Source organism: Schistocerca nitens, chromosome 1 (genome assembly GCF_023898315.1).
Source record: "Schistocerca nitens isolate TAMUIC-IGC-003100 chromosome 1, iqSchNite1.1, whole genome shotgun sequence".
Lineage (NCBI taxonomy): Eukaryota > Metazoa > Arthropoda > Insecta > Orthoptera > Acrididae > Schistocerca > Schistocerca nitens.
Genome location: NC_064614.1, coordinates 351566419 through 351586017, shown reverse-complemented (window position 1 = coordinate 351586017; position 19599 = coordinate 351566419). Strand labels below are relative to the sequence as shown.

Genomic DNA, 19599 nt, shown 5'->3' with positions numbered 1-19599 from the left:
CGGGTCAGTTGCCACTCCCTGCACCAAGTGCCTATCCGCTGCAGATCTTCCTGCATTTCACTGCAATTTTCTAATGCTGCAACTTCTCTGTGTACTACAGCATCATCCGTGAAAAGCCGCATGGAACTTCAGACACTATCTACCAGATCATTTATATATATTGTGAAAAGCAATGGTCCCATAACACTCCCCTGTGGCATGCCAGAGGTTACTTTAACGTCTGTAGATGTCTCTCCATTGAGAACAACATGCTGTGTTCTGTTTGCTAAAAACTCTTCAATCCAGCCACACAGCTGGTCTGATATTCCGTAGGCTCTTCCTTTGTTTATCAGGCGACAGTGCGGAGCTGTATCAAACGTCTTTCAGAAGTCAAGGAAAATGGCATCTACCTGGGAGCCTGTATCTAACGTTTTCTGGCTCTCATGAACAAATAAAGCGAGTTGGGTCTCACACGATCGCTGTTTCTGGAATCCATGTTGATTCATACAGAGTAGATTCTGGATTTCCAGAAACGACATGATACATGAGCAAAAAACATGTTCAAAAATTCTGCAACAGATCGACGTCAGTGATATAGGTCTATAGTTTTGCGCATCTGCTCGACGACCCTTCTTGAAAACTGGAACTACCTGTGCTCTTTTCCAATCATGTGGAACCTTCCATTCCTCTAGACACTTGCGGTACACGGCTGTTCGAAGGGGGGCAAGTTCTTTCGCGTAATCTGTGTAGAATCGAATTGGTATCCTGTCAGGCTAGTGAAACACACAAATATTGATCACTGATGCACGTAAAACTGTTTCACTGACAGTCCAGAATGCTACTTAAAAATGAATTAGCCTGCCACAAACACATATTTAAACAATTTTTTGCTTCACAAGTTGTAGCCATATTGCATTCCACTTCATTGTAAAATATTAAATATGGTACTGGTATGTATAAAAATCTGCTTTCTAAATGTAATAGAGGGCAAGTAATTTAGTACCTCATGTTATACAATTTAGACTCCTACCACACTACTTCAATTAATTTTTCAACACTTAATAGAAATTTTAAGAAAATAAATAGTGAAATGAAATTATTTATAATGAATAATGAACAACAAACAACTGATATCAACCACAAAAACCATGATAAAATGAAATATGGGGGTCTGTGCATGGCTGTGTATTGGGAGGAAATGAGATTGGGGGTCATGTCATCAACAATGGGCGGATGACGTCAGTTGTCAATCTTTTTCCCTGCGAAACCTTGATGGTGCCGTGATGGGATGGGACGGGATGAGACGGAATGGACAAAGTGGACACTGCCATTTGAAATGCACTGCAGAATGTTTTGACGGGATGGGATGTGACATGTGATGGCCAGTGTGGATTGGCCTTAATAACTGCTTATGGTGCCAATATGTTTTGACGCCATTACGTGAACATCACCCATCTTGTCTTGCAGCAGTGGTGATAAGCAAGTACCACCACTGATGATGTCAAATACTTGTTTCGATGAAATATTGTGGGACTTGGAAAATGTTATAAAGTTGTAAATCCTAGAAGTTTATTTCTATTTAAGACCTATGTGTCTTGAAGACTGTATTAGTAATAAACAAAACAAAAACTAACTGTAAATTAATAATTAGGAGGTAAATATAGAAGATATGATGAGAAAATAGTGAATTTAAGACAATATTAACATTGAAAGTGCGATTGTTGAATGCCATGTTAATAATGAGGAGTAAAAGTAATTCCAGACAATCAGACGATAAACAAAAGAAAAGCTGTTAGGAAAAATGATACAAAATAAAAGAACATCAACATCATTTTGAACTCACTGACCTTATTTTTTTAAGTTCGGTGTCACTGCTGCCTGATTTCTTTTCTCCTGCTTTCTTTGGAATTGTGTTATTTCTCTGGTCCCTACATTTTGCTCCCCAAACAGGGAGATGACACTGTTCAATATTTTCGCCCTTTCGTATGTAAGATCCTGTCATGTAGTGACGTCTTCTTTTTGTACTTCTGGCTGGCCCTATTTAAGCCTCTCCATTTTTTTCCTATCTTCTCACCATTTTGCCCTCTCCGTCCCATCCCTGCCTTGTCTCTTCTTCTTCTTCACACATTTCTTCACTCCAATGATACATCTGTGTCTTGGTCTTTCTCTAGGTCTCTTGCCTGCTGTTGTCATTTCATGAGATTGACTTGGTATTTAGCTGATCCTTGTTCTTTTAACAAGCCCATACCATATCAATCTTGATTTTTTTCTATGGTCTTTTGCATGGGCTTCTCTTTCACTATATCTCTCATGATGTCATTCCTCATTCTTCCCATTCCAGGATCTCCTATCCTACTTCGTTGGAATTTCATCTTGCATGCCTAAGTCCTGCTCATATGCTTTTTCTTCATTACCATTGTTTCCAATGCAAACATGAATACTGGAGCATAATATGCTCACAATAATGCTTGTTTGCTTTCTGGTGGTACATCCTCACTCCAGCCGAGGCTCCTTACTCTCTACAAGAATCCATATGTTTGCCTTCCCCTGTCACTGTTATCCTTCCCACAGTCTTCAATTCTGCTCCCCACATAGTTGAAGCTTTCCACTTTCTTTAGTACTTGACCTGTAGTACTTATATCCATTGCTGCTCATGTCTAATTCCACCTTGTTGTCATCATTTCATACTCTTTTGCATAAAATTTTGATTGATACTGTACCGCCAGTTTGTACCATAAATTTAGCCTTTTGTACAAACAACTTGCCCTTCCTTGATACATATCCTTTATTTCTTCTCATAGTCAGTCTTCCAATTCCCCTTTTCTGAAGTGTTTCCCAGATCTAGTTTCTTTTCACGCAGCCATGTGCCTTCTCAGTGTCCAGGAACACTGTTACTAAATCCTTACAATACTTGTGGTGTCACTCATGATTTTGTTCAATCATTCTTCTCCCTAAAAACTGAATGTTTTCAAAATCTACTGATTTTAGATCTAGGTTGTGGAATTTAGCTTTCTGGGTCTCATTTTTGGTTCCTGTCTGTATCACATTCCAAAACTTTTATGCCAAACTTTTTACAGGCAAGTTTGATGAACATTCACATTCTTCCTGTAGTCCAAACACTCTTAGACCATTATGTTGTTGGTGGTGTTCTAGTTCACGTGATCTCAAAATTATCTCTTGTTTCAGTGCATATTGTACTCCCTCATTGATTTCAGCAATGGATTTCTATAGCGTGGTAACGATGTGGTTTATAGAGATTAAAAAAACAATGGCACTTCTTCGACTTGGTATAAACTAGCTAGCTGCACAGAGTGCAGTCACTTGCTAACTGTCACAATGCTTCTCCAAATTATTTTCATTTATCTTGATTTCAGTTGTTTAATCAACTACAACCATTATCCACCATCCATATTTTTTCTTAAACCTTTCTGTTTCCTCCTTGACCACTATGTGTTCCTATTTTCCACTCTGATCCTCATATTTATACCTTCCCTCCAATCCTTAATTGCTCTTCCACCTCTCTGGCAGCCGTAAAAATGGCCATGTGTGTTCTGCCAGCCCCTCTGATTTTGAGAAGAAAGCAATTATCGTAATACTAAAACTCAAGTCCAACTTTTCATTTTCTCCTGTTCAGAGGACCTTAGTTTATCTTGAGTTGTACCTAGAAACGAAACCACCCACACTGTGTCTTCTGTTGGTTAGCAATCAAACAGTTTGTCAGCAGTTGTGCCTGGGTGGTCCTAGCTTAAACTCCCTTTTTTTGGAAACCAGCCCTGAGAAATCTTGTAGTGCCAGACACTCAAGAGAGAAAAACCTTCATTAATTCCCAGTGGTGAAAGCATCAGAATCTCATTAAGGTGATGCCAGTGAAGTATCCACACAGTGAACATGGATCCAAGATCCAAGTTGGTCCACTCTGCCCACTGTCAAATGCACCTTCTCAACCAGGTTCCCTGAAATCTAAGATGCTAACACTAGAGTACTCATATTGGCAGGATTACTTTCATAGCATTTGATGAGTCACTAACATTGACATTTATGCATTACCACACATTCAAACTACCAATGCACGTTTGTTAAGCAGTCAGTAAGCCACAAAACAACTTTGAGAGTATATGCCATGTGGTATACCAGAGCCTTAGGCATAGCCTCGAAGTGACCTCTGACACTAGCAAAAGCTGACACCAAAAAGGAGTGCCCCAAGAGTATACCGGTGCCTCTGTTATGATCGTTTTTGTGAGATTTCTCTTACCACGTTTCATGAGTAACCAATGAGGATGCTTGCACATTACCTCTAGAACATAGCTCTTCTGGACTGCATGCCAGTTATACATATGAGTGGTATGAGGAAGGTCAAAGACAGTTTCAGTGCTGAATGCCTTCAGGTCTGACCAGGGGATTCATTATGGCCCAGAGAGTCTGTCAGGTACTAGAAAGTCCCACATCATGTGTGGCGTAGCTTGTCAAATGATGACTGCAGTATGCAACTCAATACCAACACTCATTCTGTTTAAATTGTATAATTCAGCATTCATGATTTCCTTTGAGCTGAGTTATGAATAAGTACTTTTTGATATTGTTGTGAGGCCATATTTGTGCATGCTTGCATGTGTATGTGCGTGTGTGGATCCATTGCATATGTACTCTTATGAAGCATAAAAGATTTATAGCAGAGCTGTGATCCTAAACTTTTTTTTATGTGCTCTTCAACTTGTCTCTGCAGTGAGTTGGTGTCTTTCCAAATACTATTGTTTTTTTTCATCAAGTTTTTACATTAATTTAAATTCTGTAATTATTTTGCTTTTTTCTGCAGTTTCAATAACATTTCTCTCCTTAAGCCAAAACTCTTGGGGAGGAGATTGTGACACAATTACTTGACCGCTCCCCTACAGCCTGATTGCTTACCACCTTCAACTGGGCAGTGTGTGAATGTGTACCTTTTTCAGTTTACCACCAGATTTTTTACAAACCAGGAACATAACTGGGGAAAGGCCCTTGGTCACTTTGTAGGGACACAAAAAATGTAGCATCAGTTTAGATGTGAATTTATCAATGCCCTTACTCTGTGCCCAAAAATTTTTCAAGGAAACCTGACTGCCAACATGCAGAGTGATGGGACACCTACACTTGTTGTAGCACACAGCCACCCTATTGACTGGTCCCACCGAGTCTGAGCATCCAAATGAAATATGATAAGGGCAGATTTCAAATTGAGATTCATGCATTCTGCACGCAGGATATTGTTCCTGGTGGCTTGCCAGTTCTTCCTTATAGTTTCAGGGCTGCCATCAGCGGGCAATATATCGTTGATAGACAACATATTAGACAATGGTGAATTAACAGGTAAGTCAAACATGAGACTAGCATGTATAGATTGATGGACCTCCTGCTGCACAGTATTCAATGCTAAGGTCAGCCACCCTATTGACTGGTCCCACCGAGTCTGAGCATCCAAATGAAATATGATAAGGGCAGATTTCAAATTGAGATTCATGCATTCTGCAAATGATGGCTGCGGGTAGTATGGTATAGTAGTTACTTTGCAAATGGCATTGCCAAAACAAGACTTCTTAAACTCTCTCAATAAAAAGGCGTGAGCATTATCACTTACTTGCACCCTAGGTGCCCCAAAAACAGAGAAAACCGTATACAAATGTTGAATCGTGGCTCGAGCTGTACTTGGAGACAAACAAACAAATCGAGAGAATGCATTTACCAAACCAATAAGTAATTATTTCTCTGTTGAGTGTGTGGGAAGGGGCCCTATGTAGCCAATAAAAAGCTTTCCCATGGTATGTTCTGCCCTGTAAGAACATAATGCACCTTTCTTGAAATTAGGATTAGGATTAGCTCTAAGGCACTCTTGGCATTGGCTAACCAACTGCCTTACCTCCTTATTTAGGTTCAGCCACATCAAGTTCTTCTTAGTTTTCATTAGAGTCTTAAAGATGCTTATGAGCCCCCCCCCCCCCCCCCCCCCCCACAAGGGATTCATGAAAATACTCAAATATGGCAGGATCCAAATCATGTTGCAGAAAAATCTTAAGTTTTCAGTTGTGATGGGTAATATAACATATGATCTCCTTCTTCAGGACATACCTGGGAACCACCTCCCATGCTTTTCAGTGGCCCTTAATTGCACCTGACGGTGGGTCATTGACTTGTTAGTGCCCAGATTGTTAAATAGGTCTGGTACTTCACCCAGTACAAACACACATTTCATTAGATTTTTCGGGCCCCAACTTTGCCGGTACCTGCTCAGGTTGAAACATCTGGCTCAGGCATCAGCTACCTGACTATAAGTTCCCCTCATGTGTCAGACCTCAAAGCAGAAAGCCAATATCCACACCGCCCACATAGCAAGCCTTCACATCTTACACGGATGAGCCAACACCCAGGACAAAGCTTGGTTGTCAGTTTCCAATAAAAATTGTCTATGTTAGAGCGAGAATACAGCCAATTCTAATTTGTAAGCATTCCCCCCCACCCCCTCCCATTAATGCCCCAGTGTAAATTGGCAATTAAAATCAGGTACCCCCAAAACAGATGCAATGGCTAAAGCCATTTTTACGTGTCCAAAGTTGTCTGCTGGGATGTTGCCCAAATAAAAGGTCCCCCCTTCCCGCTTTAACCAGTTAAGAGGTGCAGCCAGTTGTGCAAAATGAGATCAACTTACGAAAAAATTCACCATACCAATGAACTTGTTGATGTCCTTCTTGCTCTCTGCCTTGGAAATTTCTGTACCACTAGAGTACATTGCTGATCAGTATGATTGATACAGACTCTTTCAGCAGGAAGTATGTGCCCAAAAAGGAGATCTCCTTATGCACTAAATTGACCTTAGAAGGTGTAACTGAGAGATCAGCCTCACGCAACCTTTCCAGGGCCTGGGCAATATGCAAGAAATGTAGTGTCCTGTGGTCGGCAGGAAGAACTAACAGTCAAGTTTGAACACATTTTATTATAATTAAAGAAGACATCTTCTTGGCAAGCACTAACTGTCAAATGCAAGAAAAACAAGAAAACCCCACAATTCTTGTGGTGACAAAACCTGATAAGAAAACAAGACAATGAAATAAAATAATGACCAAAATCTACTCTACCAATTACAAGATACAACGTGCTACTGAATGCTGCAGCAAGTGTAGCATCTTCCTGATCAGTAGATTGATATTATTACACTGCTCCTTTTGCTTGTGGTGTCAACTGTTTTCCCTTCTTCTCCAATTCTTGTTACAGTCACATACAAAATTACCCTTGTTCATTACACCGAAAACACTTATAACTGTTTCCTAAAAAGACTTGTTTCTTGCTCTGACCCTCAGCGCAATCATGTGCAAAATGTCCTTTTCAGTGACATCAGAAACACTATATCACTTTTAAATTAAAAAATAGGCTGAGTTTGCTCACTTGTGGGAGCTTGCACGTGGTTGTTATGGATCTGTATTTCCCCATCCTTGCATTTCACATCACTAAAACAAAACTGCTTACTGTGGAATACTAATTGATCTAATTCAGCAAATATCTGTGGATTAGTGCAAAATGTTGCCCTTGATCTGTCTTCCACCTGAAAGCTCTCAGTTATACTTTTGACTGCATTACTCTCTGGGATTTCTATACACAGACCTGACAATGCTTCTAGGGTTTCCTCAATATATTGAGCCAAATTGTCTGAACCACGTTGCACAGAATATATATACATAAGCATTTATAAGCTCATTTTGTGCTCACTCCAGGAGCTGATTTTGCAAGACTCTTTTTCCTAAAATTACTTAACAATAGATTTTCATTAGTGGCTTCATTAAGTTTTCCTACAGCATGGGGAAACATTATATGTAACCCTTCTGTGTCAGGCACTTGCAGTGTTTCAGTCAAATTTTGTAGCCACACTGTGATCCATAGTAATCACACAACTTGTTCATTAGTATCTATTTCAAAGCCTGATGCATTTCGAAAAAGATAAAAAAAGGCTTGGGTACTTTACTATACATCTTCCAACCCACTGTACCATTGCCCACTCTACTGCAATCACTGACCATATCAGTCGCCTGACCAAAATCATGCATGCCTTCCCTCCCTTCATTACATTGCCAGCTTAGCAAACTACTTTGCAACTGTACTTTTATTATTTTATCACGTAAATCCCGAATAACCACTTTCTGTGTAGAGTCAGCAAATAAATGTTCAATATCCTGAATATTTGGAATACCTGCATGTGGATAGGAAGACTACCCTTCAGTAAGTCTGTACTAGCTTGCACACTTTCCGAGAGACTACTATAACCCCAAAGGGGACACTCACCTGGCCTACTGGTTCTGTATTGACAACAAGGCAGTGTCCCAGCACTCCGCACAGTCACTGCCCTAATTCCGCTATGCTACCATCAACCTTATGTGCTCATATCCCAAATCAGATTTGGTTAGATAAGATATCTCCAGCACATTCCTCACTTCCATAGTAAGTCCAAGGTAACCTGCAATGTAAGGAGAAATATCTTAAGGGCATTCACAAGTAGTTTAATGGGAAACAAAGTCCTAAGAAGTGCAGACTCAGAACCCCACCACCTTCTCATTGCGCTCTGCTACCATTGTGGTAAGTTGCTGGGCTAACATTAATTCAGACATGTTTTTAAAGCAAATTTATTAACAAAGTATTCCTACTCAACATTTACCAAAAAACACATATTGCCAAAAGTTTCAGCAGAAACTAAGTAACTGCTTGACATTAAAATTTAAATCCCCCAACCTATCATAAAAATGCATATAGTAAACCCTTAAACAAAATTTATGGTGATAAACTGACATCAATTTCAAAACCATCTTTAGGTAAAATCAGTTTAGCAACAGAACTTAAAATACCCAATAACAATTACAGTGGGACCCCTACCCACAAGTTTACATCCACCAGTTCCATTCATGGCACAATTTAAGATTTACTCAAGTACTGTACAGAAGTACCAGACAATTTCCAAGCAAGCTTAGGTGCAGAGCATCTTCAAATGAACACTAAATAAGGAGATGTGAATTGTTCAGTTACAGAAGATGATTACTTAACCAAAGATTGATCTGCAGCATTAGAACCTGTACAAAGTGCTCAATACATTGCAGGTGTCAGTCGTGGTCAGAACAGTTTTCTGTGTAATAAAATTCAAAATGAGAAACTGTGAGTGTTCTGTGTAGTTGTGAGTGCATTAAGCCACAGATTAGTGCCTTCAAATGTAGGCTAGTTGTTTGTGATTGACTGGTGGATGCTTCTGTAACCAGAGTAACTGAAGTGCTTGGTGTTTCAAGAGGCACCGTATCAAAGATTTATGTTGCGTACAGAAAAACAACATCTGTTATGTCACAAAATGGACCAAAGGCATCACCTGTCATGTGACAAAATGGATGAAAAGGTGTGTTGAGTGATTGTGACGAAAAATAAGAGAATGACAGATGAAAATGTCGTAACAGAACTGAATGTCACAGTTGCGAACCATGTCAGCACCAAAAGAACCCAAAGGGAGCTCCATAAGCAGGGAATTGCTAGGCTAGCTGATATTGCAAAATCACTCCTCAGTGATGCAAAAGTCTTAGCAGGAAAACATGGTGCTGAAGCCTTAAAACCTGGACTGTGGAGCAATGCAAGGAAGTCATTTGGTTGGATAAGTCTTGTTTCACACTGTTTCCAACTTTTGGCTGAGGTTATGTCCGAAGAATAAAACATGGCGTGGCTCAGTGGTGTTTGAGCAGCCATGTTATGCTATTCTGTGATTTGTTTCCCACAGGCGATGCTGTGTTCCGAAACAACAGGGCCCCTGTTCAAATAGCCCACATCATCCTGGACTGGATGGCAATGAATTGTGTTTTTGGTGATTCCGTATTTTTGTACATTCCCTGCAGCAGCAGCATACACTTATTTATGGTTTGTGGAGGTTTTCCAGAGCTATGATGAGGTTTTCCAGGACTATGACCAGCCCTGAATTATCACAACAGTCAGCCTTGTAAACACAAATTGCTTTTGACTAAATACCTGTTGCTGCCATTGGGAGGATGGAGATTCACAAAATATGGCATGCAGCTGAATAGGAGGGGACAGATTAACTGAGTATCTTCTAGAAAGTGTAAGGGGGGCCACAAGCACACAGGGCAAATCCCTGTGCTTACTGGAGTCAGAGAGACTCATATTTTAGGCTAGTCATGCTAGAGGCAGAGAGTATTGAAAGAAATTATATCACAAAAGGGCCATTTTGTGTAGATCAGAACTTAGGAGTATGCGGTGTGTGTTGTTAGTGCAGATTACTTTCCTTGTAGTTTGTAACCGTCTACAGATTGCCTCTAAGAAACTTCCACCTATTTATGAGAAATCTAGATGTGTTGTTGAGCTACTTTTCATTCACACAAGGAGAAACAGTTGTTTTTGGAGATTTCAGTGTAATTTCTTAAAATATATGAACAGCAAAAATGAACTGGAATCATTGTTTGGATGTTTCAGTCTCTTTTCGTGGTTGATTTTCCAGTTCATGTGTAGGAAAGCATTAGGACCATTCTTACAGACAGTGCTCAGGTTGAAACAGTTATTGTGTAACCAGTAGTTAATGGACTCTCTGATCATGGTGCACAAGTAATGGAAATAAACAATACACCTTCACACCTGAAGCAGGACATAGACAGAAGTGTGGTTTATTAATGAGAACAAGACGCAGTATTTTAAGAATAAATTAAAAGAGGTAGTATGGGATGAGATGTATATAGAAAGAGATGCTAATGTCAAAAGCAATTTATTCCATAGCAGATTTATGTCAGTATTTGAAAGCAACTTTCCTGAAAGGATATCCAGAAAATTCATTAAAAAAAGCAAGAAAGCCATGACTAACAAAGGAAATTAAAATCTTGTGTGTGAGGAAGAGGGAAACCTATACAAATACCAGAATAAGTCAGTCTTTAATTTTGTCATCTCACCATCCCTACTTAGCATTTTGCACTTCCGTCAGTCTCATTTTTAAACGTTTTTATTCCCTTTAGCCTGCTTTATTTACTGTTTTTTTATGTTTTCTCCTTTCATCAGTTAACTTCAATATTTACTGTGATATCCAAGGATTTCTCTTAGAGCTTGTCTTTTTAATTGTTTGATCTTCTGCTACTTTCACTATTTCATGTCTCGAAGCTATCCATCCATCTTCTACTGTATTCCTTTCCCTGTTGTAATCAGTCATTGCCTAGTGCTCCCTCTCAGCAACCTCCTTATCCAGGTCCCATCTCCTTAATTTCCTACCTTTTTGCAATTTATTGAGTTTTGATCTACAATTCATAACCAATAAATTATGGTCGGAGTCCAAATCTGCTCCTGGAAATATCTTATAGTTTAAAACCTAGCTCCAAAATATACCATTACATAATCAATCTGAAATCTTTCAGAGTCTCCAGTTTTCTTTCATGTATACAGATTTCATTCATGATTCTTAAATCAAGTGTTAACGATGATCAGATTGTGCTTTGTGCAAAATTTTTCCAGGTGGCTTCCCGTTTCATTCCTTCCCCGCAGTCCATGTTCACCTACTATTTTTCCTTCTCCTCTTTTCCCTACTACCAAATTCCAGTCCCCCATCACAGTTAAATTTTCGTTTTCCTTAACTACCTGAGTAATTATACATTTCTTCAGTCCCTTCATCATCTGTGGAGCTATGAGTAGTTGACATACAAACTTTTACAACTGTGATGGATGTTGACTTCGAGTCTGTCTTGGCTATGATAATGCATTCAGTATGCTGTTTGTAGCAGCCTACCCATGATCATATTTTCTTATTCATTATTAGATCTAATCCTGCATTATCCCTATTTGATTTTGTATTTATGACTCTGTAATTACCTGATGAGGAATGCCATTCATCCTGCGACCTACCCATTTCTCTTTTTAAATTTTCTAACCTACCTGCCTGATTAAGGGATCTAACATACCACGCTCTAATCCCCCCCCCTCCTGCCCTCCTCTTCTGATGACAACGTCCTGCTGAGAAGTCCCCACCTAGAGATCTGATTGGGGGACTGTTTTACCTCTGGAATATTTTACCCAAAAGGATGCTCTCAACATTTAATAATGCAATAGAGCTGCATGCCCTCAGGAAAAAGTATGACTATTCCTTTCAGCTGTTCGTAGTACCAGCACAGCAAGGCTGTGTTTGCTAATGTTACAACACCATATCAGTCAGTCATAGAGACTGTTGCCCCTACAACTTCTGGAAAGGCTGCTGCCCCACTTCAGGAACCACACATTTGTCTGGCCTCCCAACAGATACCCGTCCAGTATGGCTGTCTGTATTGTTGAGGCATGCAAGCCAATCCACCATGCTTAATATTCACTTCGAAATGAATTTTTGTCTATAATGCAGAACATATTAAAATATATCCACTTGCATCTTTTCTGTAGGAGCATTTTGGGGTTAAACAATTCACAGCTAGTAAATATCCTAAAAAAACTGTCACGAGATTGAGGTAGATGTCTTCTGTGAAAATGCCAATGTTCTTTCGTACCAGTGGAACAGATGTTTCATTAAGTATGATAGCTGTTTTGAAAAGTAAAGTGTACCACAGTGTGTCACATTGCCTAAAAATAGATTGCCCTCAAAAGATTTTGTTGGCGTACTTTTGGAATTACCATCATACATCTATAATTATTTCCAGACAAGCATTGAATATTTGAAACCAATAGTAATTAAGTAATTTTATCGTTCTTCCAACATATGTCAGTGGTTGTTGGCAGTTTGAAATGAACTATTTAAAGGTAATATATCAGTTTATTTATGTTATTTTTAAATTGTGTTTAATTTATTTCTGTATTCTTTTTTGTCTCTTTAAATGAATTTTGATCATTTTTAAGATGTTTGTATGCTTTTCAACACAGAATTGTTACCTTTTTGACCTTGGAGGGATTGCTAAAATATTGTTTTCTATTTCTTCAAGCTGATATTAGTGTGCTTATAGCTTAAATGTAAGTGTAGACTTCTGCACCCATTATCACTGTCAATAAAATTCTTCAGGGTATTTGACCACGTTGTGTATGTGTAATGTAATTTGAAGTTTTCGCCACTGTTGCAAATTTTCTTCCTTGAGCTGTTTTGCTGATTGCTTATAGCTTGTTATGAGGATTTATGAGTTGCCTGGCTATTGATGGTGTTTTTATGATGTCTGTTGACAACTGTTAAACACATTAATTAAGAAAATAGTAATGTGTACTACTATATTTCATATATTTTCATGAATAAAACCAATGATTTCACTGTTATTGTATTCTGAAATTTTTACTATTGGCAGTTAACATTGCATTGCACTGTGTATAGCCCCCACTTCATAACTGATCCATAATTACCCCCTTTCACACCTTTCTATTAGGTCCCATAGACTTCAAATTATCAAGTAAGAGAAATTGATATTGATTTTTTTTAGGTACTGGAAACACTTGTGGCAGCAGAATATATAACATTTGTACATGTTAATACATAAAATAAGAACATTTTTAAGTGTTTTCATATTTCTTTCTTCTTGCAGCAAGTGGTTTTACTGGTTGGATGACAGGGCGACTGACAGATAATACGTTTCCTGATTACCATGATGGCTACAGCTGGTTCACAGTGTTTGGCGTTTTTTTTCCCACTGTAACTGGGGTAATGGCAGGCATCAATATGAGTGGAGATCTTCGTTACCCTTCACGGGATATCCCAAATGGAACTCTTGCTGCAATGGGTACTGGGTAAGTGTAGTTTCATAGATAAGTATGCATGAGTGGACTGCTGCTGACTCAGTTAATCTCAGTATATACCAGTAGAGGACGTGTTCTTTTGAACACTAAAAGGGAAAATAAAATAGAACTGGTTAAAAAACTCCCACTCTGTATTTCACAAACCTATCTAGATGATGTAAAACCATTAGCAGCAGCAACAGCAACAAGAAGCACTTTACATCCACAGCTGGAGAAAGCTACCTCTAGGTTTCTTCATAGATTGCTGTGAACACTCATCTTGCTTGTGCACTTTTTCTTATGTAACTGTTCATGTATTAGGTTGCCTTTTCTTATCTCTTAAGTAGTTAATGAAACTGTCATCAGTTATTTGAACACCACAGAGCTTTAATAGGCATGGTCCTGTTGGAGGTCATAGGCTGTACCTTCCTCCAATCTTTGAACCAACTCACCCAGTCAGTTATTGGGTGATCTACAGTTTAACATAGACTCCAAAACCTTGCGCAATTTGGCATTCTTCACACTAACAAACATTGCCAGAGGTGAGAGAAGTGATGGGCGATAGATAAAAATCCTAGGTAGTCCCTTAAAGGACTTCTTCCTTGGTCCATACAACATTGACACATCTGGTGCATGCCTTGTCCATCGTCAATTTTTCTTATTACCATCGTAATTATGTCCTCCACTCCAGTCTGTTCTGCAATCCATTTGTTTATCTAGTAATTCTCAAAATGTATCTCTTGGTTTGCTCACTGTGTAGGTCACAGTTTTTGAATGGTTTTCACATTAAAAGTCCTTGTTCCACTGTTGTAAGACAAAAGTGTTAACTCTGCTATTTAACAGAAAAACAAATATTCCAGGGAATTTTTATTCTTACATTTATCTTTCATAATTGAGGTGTTTCCACAAGTGTGACAAAGTCCTTACACAGAGATAGTGAATATCTGACAACGTTCTGTCTGCTGTCTGAAAATCCTGTACAAGATCTAAGACTAGCAGAAACTCAGCAGCTGAACTAACTGTGTCCTCATCAGCTTAACTGAGTGTCTGTTTCATATTTGTGGTTTGACAGGTAATTTGACACAACTACCTTGCAGCCCAGTATAGTAATTCTATAATTCTTTCACTGGATCCACTGTCCTTGACTTCTGTGCCATTCCCCCAGACCCCTTACTCCATGGAACTACAGGCTACCATAGCTACATAATAGTATAAATTTAGTCTGTCTTAAATCTTAAACATAAAATTAAAAATAATCACAATATAAATTTGCTTACAGAGGAAAGTCTTCTCAGAGTGGAAACCAGTAAAAAATTAAATAGTTTCAGGTGTATGTCACATAAATGTCCACAAGAAGCAGATGGTGATAGCCACCTGCAAACATGATCTACAAGTAGCAAAGTCATCACTTTCAATTGCAAGTGTATGCTATACTGATGAAACATACAGAGAAAAGATATCATAACAGTATAGAAAATACTTTTTTCAAGCTCTTAAAGTGTACCTAAATGGCATCTCTTAAGAGGATAATGAGAGATATCAAGATATTGATCTGTGTGTCTGAGCATACGTCCAAATTTTTAAATACACACCAGAACTGTTTTATTACTAGCTACGGTACAATACAGGATTTTCATTACAAGGCAGCCACTGTGTTTCAGTTAGGCAATATGCCTAGTCTCTATAAATCAAGAAACTTTTTCAGAAGTCTGTAGCCCTGAGCAGATGACATATTGCCTGCAGTGTTTTATAGTGCAACTCTACAATGCCACAAATAATGTTATTTCTGCTATGTCTTCTATTATGATAGTGTGTTAAAAAGTAAGGCCTCCAAATTATTTTATTCTGTTCTCGGTAACAGTTGACCAAGCGAGGTTGTGCAGTGGTTAGCACACCAGACTTGCATTCAGGAGGATGACATCTCAAGCCCGCGTCCGTCCATCATGAATTAGGTTTTCCGTGATTTCCTGAAATCGATTTCAAAGGATGGTTCCTTTGAAAGTGCATGGCCGACTTCCTTTCCAATCCTTCTCTACTCTGATGGGACTGATGACCTCACTGTTTGGTCCCCTTCCCCCAACCAACCAACCAACCAACCCACCAACTAATAACTGTCGAGGTATTACATGTCATGCATATTACTCAGTTGACTTTTCTGCCTCACTGATGGAAGTAGCAACCCTCCAGAGGGCTCCAAATTGTAGTGTGTAACATGATGGTGTGTAATGTAGTTATATCACTGCATGAGAAACAACATGCTGTAATCGAAATCATGAAATTGAAGAATTCATCCACACATGGAGCACCCTGTCCTTCAGCATGACAATGCCAGACCACACACATGTGCTGCAACAATTAAACACCTTGTGTTCACTGTCATTGACCATCTTCCATACACGCCCAACTTGGTCCCATCCAATTTTCGTCTGTTTCCAAAACTTAAAGAACACCTTTGAGGACTTCACTCTGTGGCCCCATCAACAAAGTTAGACATTTTACAGTGCCAGTATCAACAAACTGCTCTCTCATTGGGTGAAATGTGTTCGTCACTAGGGTGTCTATGTTGAGAAATAAATAAAACAATGGAAAATCCAGGATGGAATTTAACGATACCAGAGAAGGAAAGTTGCTACTCACCTTATAGCGGAGACGCTGAGTCGCGATAGGCACAACAAAAAGATTCACACAATTATAGGTTTTGGCCATTAAGGCCTTTGTCAGCAGTAGACACACATACACCCAAGTGCGCCCCCCCCCCCCCCCCCCCACACACACACACAATTTGCACAACGTGTGCAGTCTTAAAGAACTGAAACCACACTGCGAGCAGCAGCGCCAGTGCGTGATGGGAGTGGCTGGGGCAGGGAGGGGGAGGGATAATATGGTGGGAGTGGCGGACAGTGAAGTGTTGCAGTTTAGACGGAGGGCACGAGAGAAGGTGCGGAGGGGGGAGGGGGTAAGTAGCTGAAAGGAAAGAAATGAAAAGAAATTGCTATGGCCCAGTCAATAGTATAAGCAAATTTCTTACAAACTGTTTCTGGCGTATCAGCAATGTAAAGGTTAAAGAGCACTAGGGCTAATACTGAGTCTTGATATACGTAATTTTGGAGGAATTGGTTGACTGAATTATCGTCCTTTGAAATGGCTCCATTCAGTGGAATGGTGAGGTAGCCAGTGCATATTGTGTTACACTGACACTATTGGGATCTTGGATTTGATGCAAGTTATGGGATAATCTTATTTTTGTCAGCAACTAAATGCATTAGTGAACACAACTGGAAGTAATGGAGAAGATCACTGAATTTAGGTTAGAAGCCGATGTATGAATACAGACTTAGCATATGAAACCAGTATATTGCTGAATGTTAGTGGCATAAATTTCCCCTTAAATTCTACTATGGCAGATGTCCTTTATGTATAATGATCACGGTACAAGAACAGTTTATGTTTTCAGTGTTTCTATCATGATTATCACTGTAAAAATTTTAAATTGTAGCATTATAAATAAATTTGTTTTTCATCCCTTAGTCATATGTTTTTTAACCAACATAATGAAGGTGGTTATCAGTTGTTATTCAAAAGTTAAAACAGAGAAAGAATAAAGAAAAAGGTGTAAAAAAAATTGCTTTATCCAGGTAGCAATCCCATGTCTCTCAACATACTAGTCTGGCCCCATACTCACTGTGCTATCATTCTGTTTTGAAAACTGAGGCCATTTTAATGGATGGTAAGTAAATCCCTTACCTTATAAGGTAAGGAATGAGGAGGTTCTACGCAGAATCGGAGAGGAAAGGAATATGTGGAAAACACTGATAAAGAGAAGGGACAGGATGATAGGACATCTGCTAAGACATGAGGGAATGACTTCCATGGTACTAGAGGGAGCTGTAGAGGGCAAAAACTGTAGAGGAAGACAGAGATTGGAATACGTCAAGCAAATAATTGAGGACGTAGGTTGCAAGTGCTACTCTGAGATGAAGAGGTTAGCACAGGAAAGGAATTCGTGGCGGGCCGCATCAAACCAGTCAGTAGTAAATCCACCTCATCCACTTGCTGAAGAGCCACTAGAGTGAACAGCTTTAGGGTGAGATAGGTTGCATTTTAAACTATGTCATCATTCCGTTTGTTCTCAGATACTCATCCCCATCCTCGACGCCCACACCTTCTCCTTGTTAGAGTTTCTTTGATAGCTTTAAAGTCCAATTCTGTACAATGTACACTGTGAAGTTGTTTTAAAGTTGGTATTTCCTAATATTGTTCGAAGAGTATCTCAGAAATCACTACCTAATAACACATTCACCTTGCACCATTTCTCTTTGGGGTATCAATGTTCCTTATATGTTTGAATTACTGGTGATTAGTAGACTCCTCCTCTTCTGCATCACCGAGGGAGGTGGCGCAGTGGTTAGACACTGGACTCGCATTCGGGAGGACGACGGTTCAATCCCGCGTCCGGCCATCCTGATTTAGGTTTTCCGTGATTTCCCTAAATCGCTCCTGGAAAATGCCGGGATGGTTCCTTTCAAAGGGCACGGCCGACTTCCTTCCCCGTCCTCCTCTAACCCGATGAGACCAATGACCTCGCTGTCTGGTCTCCTTCTCCAAAACAACCAACCAACCCTTCTGCATCTGTTTTGACCTGATTTGGATTGTACATGGCTTTCCAACAGTAGAGGTGAATCACACTGGCTCCTGGCTCAGGTTCACTGTTAGTTTCAAATGAACAGTATATCTGTTGATAAAAGGCAGAGATGCTGTCCCCTAGGTACTCCCCTTACATAATTTCCCCTCTAGAGATTATGTAGTTCCATCAGTGACAGTCTAGTGAATAGGGATGTTCCAGATCAATCTCTTCTGTAAAGGAAACAGTGTAATGTGGTAACACATAATACCTGAGTTACTGTGTGCAACCAATATATATATATTAAAAAAGATGCTGTGGCTTACTAAACGGGAAAGCGCTGGTAGATTGACACAATAAAAAACACACACACAAATATCAAGCTTTCACAACCCACGGTTGCTTCATCAGGAAAGAGGGAAGGAGAGGGAAAGACGAAAGGATGTGGGTTTTAAGGGAGAGCGTAAGGAGTCATTCCAATCCCGGGTGCGGAAAGACTTACCTTAGGAGAAAAAAGGGACAGGTATACACTCTCTCTCTCGCGCGCGCGCGCGCGCGCACACACACACACACACACACACACACACACACACACACACACACACACACACACACACACACATATATCCATCTGCACGTATACAGACACAAGCAGACATATGTAAAGACAAAGAGTTTGGGCAGAGATGTCAGTCGAGGCGGAAGTACAGAGGCAAAGATGTTGTTGAGTGACAAATGATGTACGAGTAGTGGCATCTTGAGATTAGCGGAGGTTGAGGCCAGGTGGGTAACGGGAAGAGAGGGTATATTGAAGGCAAGTTCCCATCTCCGAGTTCTGATAGAAGAACCATATTTCTGTGCCACATATACTCTGGTAATGTACATCTGACATATTAAGGTGGGGCCCCTACAATTTTCAATTCACCAGGGGAGTACAAAAATCCACATTTAAGATTGCTTTTGAATGTTCTGAGAATCTGGTTTAAGCCGTCCATTTGGCTCCAAACTGTTAGTAATGGGAACCGTGCTCCAAGTCCAGAATCATATTTCTGCATCACTTGAGGAGATAGCTGTCTTAACTTATTTAGCTAGCCATTGAAAGGAGCCAAGGATAACCTTTGAACCCATGTGCAAAGCATCTTTCATACCAACATGAGCTGCAATTTTTCAGCTGTCAGCATTCATCGTGCTCAGGAGCTGCTGGCAGAACGTCCTCCACATTGAGGACAAGACCTTTCCAAGCAAACATACTGATTGCTCACTGGCCTTATTTTGTAACTTTCCAG

General features: G+C 39.7%; 1 protein-coding gene across 3 annotated transcripts in view; it reads left to right on the top strand.

The window, feature by feature from the left end:
* LOC126248754 (solute carrier family 12 member 8) overlaps window positions 1-19599 on the top strand; it is a 188363-nt gene that overhangs the window by 83097 nt on the left and 85667 nt on the right. For all 3 annotated transcript variants that reach the window (XM_049950109.1, XM_049950101.1, XM_049950118.1), the window contains exon 6: window positions 13503-13704. In XM_049950109.1, coding sequence (XP_049806066.1) covers window positions 13503-13704 — 202 coding nt within the window. The remainder of the gene's footprint in view (window positions 1-13502; window positions 13705-19599) is intronic.